The 8059-nt window shown below is 34.2% G+C and overlaps 1 protein-coding gene across 6 annotated transcripts in view; it reads left to right on the forward strand.

The window, feature by feature from the left end:
* The window catches only part of LOC106869257 (GDP-Man:Man(3)GlcNAc(2)-PP-Dol alpha-1,2-mannosyltransferase), a 15959-nt gene that overhangs the window by 6995 nt on the left and 905 nt on the right, over positions 1–8059 (forward strand). For all 6 annotated transcript variants that reach the window (XM_014914924.2, XM_014914921.2, XM_014914925.1 and 3 more), the window contains 2 exons: positions 1549–1792; positions 3779–4704. In XM_014914924.2, coding sequence (XP_014770410.1) covers positions 1569–1792; positions 3779–4704 — 1150 coding nt within the window. In that variant the 5' untranslated portion in view covers positions 1549–1568. The remainder of the gene's footprint in view (positions 1–1548; positions 1793–3778; positions 4705–8059) is intronic.

Consider the following 8059-nt stretch of genomic DNA (forward strand, 5'->3'; position numbering starts at 1 on the left):
AGTATATATATATAAAGTGTAGTATATTACCACTTAAGTGTGGCTGACCCCTAGGGGTGGATGTTACTGTTGCTTTTAGCCCCAGGAAATCCGGATCCGTTCGTGCTGCAGATGTTGGTGAGAGGGATAACTACCCTTGGCAAACAGGACACAGTCGTGTGTCGATAAGCCAGCTGGAGGAGATGTCCTCCTGGGGCTAAAAGCAACAGTAACATCCACCCCTAGGGGTCAGCCACACTTAAGTGGCAATATACTACACTTTATCGTGCAATTACTGTTAATACTTCATTTAGAGAATTAACATTGCTTATATATATATATATATATATATATATATAACATATATGTATATATGTATATATATATATATATATATATACGCATTGAGGGAAACGGATCTGTTCTTTATGTAGCATGACTCTGTGTCTCAAAGTAAGGCTCGTTTGACCCACATAATTGTGACCGCAACCTGAGCAGATTAGGACATAGATAAGGTTCTGGGAAGCACATTTGAAGTTGGTTTTAATTGAGAATTTTTATCCTGGCTGGGCATATACTACAGTTAGGTGGTCTACATTTTTTAACTCTAGGTATCGTTTGTATTGAGTATAGTTTTGCATTTGTTAGAAGTCTTTTGAGTGATCTGTCTTTTGCATTTTAGTAGTTTGTATGTATTTAGGATGCTGTTCATTTTCGGGTCTTATTTGTAACAGTGTAGGTGTTCCAACACCCTCAGATATATTTAATGACAATTATAGTTTGCCTTTTTCGTAACACATTGTTAAACTGCTGCCTATATTAATAATTTACATACATATATATATATATATATATATATATATGTGTGTGTGTGTGTGTGGAGGCGCAATGGCCCATTGTTTAGGGCAGCGGAATCGCAGTCGGAGGATCGCGGTTTCAATTCCCAGACTGGGCGTTGTGAGTGTTTATTGAGTGAAAACACCTAAGCTCCACGAGGCTCCGGCAGGGGGTCATAGCGACCCCTGTTGTGCTTTTTTGCCCCAACTTTCTCTCACTCTTTCTTCCTGTTTCTCGATTAACGCTGCGATGGACTGGCGTCCCGTCCAGCTTGGGGGAACACATACGCCATAGAAACCAAGAAACTGGGCCCATGAGCCTGGCTAGGCTTTGAAAGGGTGACGTTTTTTTTTTTTATATATATATATATATATATACGTATATACGACTACACTCTTGGAGTGGTTGGCGTTAGGAAGGGCATCCAGCTGTAGAAACTCTGCCAGATCAGATTGGAGCCTGATGCAGCCTTCTGGCTTGCCAGTCCTCAGTCAAATCGTCCAACTCATGACTCAAAATGAACCTCTCTCTCTAGATGCTTATGTGTTAGGTTTGTTCTCTGAGCCTATGAAACTTGAAGTTGCATGGAGCTGAGTCAAACTGTTAGTTATTAAATAATATATGTAACTACTACCAAATGTATTGAGTGCCACTTTCTTTCATCTCTCCATTTACTCATATTTAAATTAATTTCTATTTCTGATAAATATTAATTTTCTTTCTATTTTTCAGTCCATTAACAACAAAAAACAATGTTTCTCATCACACTCCTTGCAACACTTATCTACCCAAAATTGTTATTACTAGTTCCTGTTGTATTGGCAGTTGGTCTACTCTTGGTTAGATTTTGGGTTAAGAGAAAATCAGCGAAAAAATTCCCAAACACATTCACTATTGGATTCTTCCATCCCTACTGTAATGCTGGAGGAGGTGGTGAAAGAGTGCTGTGGACAGCTGTTCGTGCTTTACAGATAAAGTAAGTTGAATTTTTGTATATATATATATATATATAAATATATGTGTAGAGAGCAAAATATGAAAACAGGTGAAGGAACAACAAGCAAGTGTTTTAGTTTAATGCTTGGGAAGAATGGATGCTTCGAGCTTATGCTCTTCATCAGAAAGGATTGAGAGGAAATAAAAAAAAACCGAGAGAGAAAAAAATGTGTTGGGATTAATGGTTCAACATGATGAAATGGCTGGAAGAAAGAGGCTGAGTTAAAGGGAGATAATAATGGTGACTCAGCTGAACTAGGGTGTGCAAGTGCATGTGTATATGTGAGAATAATGTGTGAGTGTGTGAATATGGGTGAGTGCATGAGTATGTATATGTGGGCATATATATATATACATACACACACATAAACTCATACAGATACACACATATATGTTATTGTGGCTGGTGACTTTAACAGACATGTTGGATAGCATCCCCATGGATTCCAGGGAGTGCATGGCTATGGCTTTGGACTTAGAAATGAGAAGGGGACAAGACTGCTGGAGTTCTATGATGCAAACGATCTCACGATCTGCATTGCTAACTTCAGAAAATCAGCCAGCCACTAATCATTTATCAGTCTGTGGGCATATAAACCAGACTGACTCCCTCTCATCAGGCAACAAGATAGACGGATGTTTAAAAATACAAAGTCTTTCCCAGGTGAAGAGTGAACAACCCAATATAGGTTACTAGTTAGTGACTTCAGAATTGGAGCTAGAAAGACTCAGAGAAATAAACCAATCTGGAAAAGAAGACTATGGAAGCTTCTGATGAAAGAAAAGAAGAGTTGGGGATATATAGCTTAAAGGACAATTGGAAGTTCCAGCAGGACAATCTACTGAGGGGTACAGATGAAATCTGCAGTTGGTGCAGAGTCCCAGCTAGACCAGGGGTACATAGGGAAAATATTTAACTGCTTCTCTCAGCCGACCTAAATGATGCAGAATCAGACTTTTAACAGCTCGAAGATAATTATTTTGTGCTTGGTGAAGAGAAAGGAAGTTTGGCACATCGTTTTTATGAACAGCTGACTTCCATGAAATCAGTTTTCTCTTAAAACTTTTCATCTTGTTAGTCGATGCCACTATTGTTTCTAGTCTCCCTTGCATCGAGAATCCGCATAAAAGTATCCTATTGATATTTATATCAAAATATCGCCTGAAATTTTAGTTTTACCACAAATATAATTTTATATTTTTTCTGAACTAATAAGAACATGACATCTTTTTATAGTTTTAACTTTAATTGCATATTAATTCAATATTTATTGTACTTAATCTCTATTAAAGTATTAATGTTTTTGACAAAAATACAAAAATGATTTAATTTAAAAGCAAAAAAGAATTCAATTAAACGCTAAACATTCCAGAATGTAGAGCACTTTAAAAAACATGTATTTTTGACTCTAAATGATCAATCATGATACTACATACACATGTATATTTTGTGGCACCCATCGGTTGACCTGGTGGCACCCTGGGGTGTTTCAGCACACTGGTTAGGAACCTGTGCTCTAGAGGATGCATCGTACTTATGAAATAGCATACTAGTAGGGGAAATAAATACAAGAATTGAGAATTCTCCAAAGTTGTCATGACAGTTGTGAGTCAAATCATCCAATTAAGTTAGCTCTTTATGGGAGCTGTATTTGAGGAAAGCTTACTACTTACTAGAGTTAGTGAAAGCAGTCTGTAATCGATAACTGTTTTGGTATCTTTTAGCGCTCTGTTAAAATGTTCTCCAAGTTATACTTTGGAAAGGGAGAAGCTAGTTTCAGTTGTGAACCAACAACTTGCTACATTTCAGGTCACCATACTATGCAAAAAATGTTGCATGAATTTTATGTTTATTTCTTGATTGTTTCATAATGTATTATCCTGTTTTTGTTTCATGCAAAATGAAAGAAAATATTCAGAAAATGTTTAAATTTTGATCAGTTGATATTTTTTTTTCTCAATTCAGGTATGGCACAAAAATAACCTGTGTTGTATATACTGGAGATTTCAACGTTAACGGCCAAGACATTCTTCATCGTGCTGAGCAGAGATTCAACATAGTTCTTCCACATCCAGTTGATTTTATCTTCCTGAAAAAACGAAAGTTTGTGGAAGCCAAAATGTACCCTCATTTTACTCTTCTCTGCCAAAGCCTTGGTTCTTTAATCATTGGTTTTGAAGCTCTATTTTCATTTGTACCTGACTTGTTCTGTGATAGTATGGGTTATGCTTTTACTCTTCCACTCTTTAGATATTTAGGTGGCTGTCAGGTTTCTTGTTATGTACATTATCCCACCATCAGCACAGATATGATTAGTCTCATTAATAACCAGACGGCTACTTACAACAATTCAGCTTCAATTTCTTCAAATCCGGTCCTGAGTCGTTTAAAACTTATATATTATAACATATTTGCATGGCTATATTCTCTGGTTGGCAGGTGTAGTTCAGTTGTTATGGTCAATTCTTCATGGACATATGGACATATTTCATCTCTTTGGAAAGTCTCCAGCACTAAAATTGTATATCCTCCTTGTGATGTTACCGAGTTTCTCAAGATACCTTTACAGAGAGATTGCAAAATACATTCTATTATTTCCATTGGTCAGTTCCGCCCAGAGAAGGACCATCCATTACAGATTAAATCATTTGCCAAATTTTTGTCTCAAGTTCCTGAAAAATCACATTCTTTATACAAATTACACTTAGTTGGAAGTTGCCGAGACAGTGAAGACACTAAAAGAGTTTCAGAACTGAAAGAGCTGGCTTTAATTCTTGGTGTTTTGAACTATGTTGATTTCCACTTAAATGTTTCTTTTAGTGACTTGAAACAACTATTATCTGAAGCTGAAATTGGTTTACATACAATGTGGAATGAACATTTTGGAATTGGTAAGAATTTTTTGTCTTCATCCAAGCTTCCTTGTAATGAAATTTTAATATTTGTTAGATTTAATTTAAATTTCTTTTAAAACACTCTAGCTAGAGATCTATGTTGAGTGCAATCAATGTATAGTTTTTTTGAAGGTGATGTGTGGATAAAAATGCTTAGTATACATTTCAATGCTTCATTTTGTTGAATAAATAAGTCTGCGAATCTTTATTCTGATTTAGTGTCCTGTGCTAGGATATTCAGCACTCTAGACCAGTACTATGGTGTGCACCTCCTCCCAGCCCTAATATATGCTTCGTTTTCTCTGTTTTACATTATGGGCTTTCTTTAACAATCTTCCTCTAAATTTCTTCAGCTGACACCTTTACCCCAGCTGAAAAATGCTGTTGAAAAATTATAATTAACTTATGCATATGCAATCTTTTAACTGACAAAATCTTAACTATTTCATACCAAATCTTGTGACATGTCATAACACCAAATAAACCTCTTGTCTTCCCTATACTCCTCTTTCAACCCTATACTCCTCTTTCCTCTATTTCAGGAATAACCTCCTGTACTCTCTTTATTACTGAGATTGCATGTTTTTTGTTATATTAAGAAATAGGTTGGTTAGATTATGTGCGACACTCCAGGTTTTAGCTCCTACTCATTTGATGTGTTTAGTGTAGGAGGTGATACTGCAGAGAATATAAAGTATTTAGTGTGGGAGGAGTGGAAGTTATTTAAGGAGCTGAGAAGAATTGCCCATAAGTTTTCGGGTTATTACGAAGACTTCTAAGAATCCATCATAGACGAGATGATACTGGATCAAGCAATATGTTTATTAGCCAAACTGAACACCTGTCAGTCGTATGCCAATGAGTGAAAAATTGATGTCAGTACTGTTTAAAACTATCTTAATGCTTTAGTCAGAAAAATGGGGACAGTGCCAAGATGTTTTTTGCAGAGTGGAAGAAACCACAGTTCATTAGTTGTACTCCTGCTGTACTCATTTTAGCTTGCAAAAATTACTCCATTTTAGCAATCCAAAAGCAGCTCATATTACATACTATTTCATGCAGCTGTGAATACTCAATGAGAAATTGTTTTAGTTTACTAACGTATTTCTCTAATTTATTCCCAGCAACATTTGTAATGTAATATAATGTGAAACAGATTAGCCGTTTAACTCATCAGATTAAATTTTTGTTGTACAATTAATCACAAATAACAGGAAAAATAAATAGTGTAACTGAAAGAATAATAAAAAGATGATGACTATATTGTAGCTGAGACTGATGAAAAGTTAATAATATTTGACCAGTATTTAAAACTGAAATAAACTCTTCGTATTGTATAATTTTCTGACTATCCTGTTTTTGGGACCCTTCTATAATGGGTTAATTAGTATTTAGATTATAATTATTCTCAATCAGATTGGATGATGTACTTCTCACTCACATATTCTGAACTATATCATCCGCAGAGATATCTATGACTAATTCTTAGGAGTGTAATATCCTGAAAAACCTATTGGCAGTTCTCAGTGCAAATCAAATGTCAATAGGAGTCGTATGTAGTCGCAAATTTAAGTTAAGCAAATTAATGTGAAGTTATAAATTAAAACAGAGGATATGAGTTATCTCCCTTGTGAGAGTAACCGTGCTGAACATCGTAAAAGAGACAGATTACAGATTTCTTACGAACGCGCCATCAGCTTGAAAATAATACCTAAGCTAATGTTCAAGTAATGAGCATTAAAAAAATTAATTAGAAAGGAAAGGACAATTAATGTAATCGTTTACTGTATAGTTTCTGCCAGTTTTTTTTTTTTTTGTAATTTATCATGTCACATTTATTCTACATGTGACTGTTGAAGACTTACTTTACATTTATATTTGTTTGTGAAGTTACTTATGTGATTGTTCTCCTGTGAATATATTTAATTGAGAAAAATAAACAAAACATTCTTGATACAGTTTTAGATGTCAGACCAGAGGAAAGAAAAAATTTGAAATTGTTAGAAAAAATATTTTAATGTAGAAATAAAATGGATGTTTGGTTAAGTTATTGGACTGTTCAGCTAAATTGTCCAGAACAGTAAACAATGTTTTCTTGGAAAGTTGTTACAGTGTGTCAACCTTTCCAAGTGAAGATCTGATACTCATCTAATTAACACAGCATAAATTGTAATTAGATGCACTTCAGAGTTCCTGAAATGATTATCATTATAGTAGTTTCACAATCAAAAACTGAATTATGTTATAGATAGATTAGATAGTGGTAGTATGATAATAAACAAGAAATTTCAGTTTGATTGAAAAGAAAATGTCCCTGATTATTTGAGTCTCTGGGGACCAAAAATATAAGCCACTGAATATTTACTTTTGTTAAACTACTAAGTTTTGACTGAAAAATAATGTTCAGTAAATTTTATGACATTCTAAATTCATGGATAAATAGAACTGTAGAATAATAGTAGAATGAAATGATAGAATATAATTGAATTTTCTCTATTCAATATTAAGAATAAGAACTATAAAGTAAGGAAAGTTTCAAGATACCAACCAGTATGTTTAAGCTAAAGCATTTTCATTGTTTTGATTATTTCATTATTAATCTTTATCACAAAACCAGTTGCAAATACTGGATATTCTGATTGATTACTTTATGGTATTTGGGTACAATATACCATTCGAATATTGTTTACTATTTGAATACTAAAAACTAAAATACGCTATGGCTGAAGTACTTTTGATCATAGTTCTGCTGATTAAAGATGACCTGGAGCTAGACAGCAGCATCATTTGCAAGCTGACATAAATAATTGCCATTGATGCACTTAACAAAACTTCTGACCATATCGTCATACAGGGCATAAGCAATTGGAGGTATGGAGTGTCTTGCAGCAACCAAAAGCTGTGGCAGTAGAATGAATACGGTTATAAAACATCTGAGATATGTTGTTATTAATATTATATTTTTTTCAAACTATTAATAAGTCTAATTTTATTATAATTAGTTGGAGTTGTATTTGCTTAGCAGTGACTTGATCATAGTGTTTCACTGCATAGTCTATGATGAACTGTTAAGAATTTAAACTGGCTGTATCCTGCCCAAATATCCTACATGTTTTATGTTCAAACTGACAATATCTGGCCTCTCATACCTACTCTACAATGTCATTCTAAATATATACAGCCACATCATTGAAATCTTGAGACTGCATGATAATGATTGATTAATTCAAAACAATGTGAATAAATAAGCATTACATTTGGCAGAGAAATCTGAATGATAAAGTGTTAAATAGACTGGAATGATAAAGTGTTAACTATGTATTTCATTATTATGTTTGTGCATGTGTGTATG

The sequence above is a fragment of the Octopus bimaculoides genome, chromosome 5, assembly GCF_001194135.2.
Source record: "Octopus bimaculoides isolate UCB-OBI-ISO-001 chromosome 5, ASM119413v2, whole genome shotgun sequence".
Classification (NCBI taxonomy): Eukaryota; Metazoa; Mollusca; class Cephalopoda; order Octopoda; family Octopodidae; genus Octopus; species Octopus bimaculoides.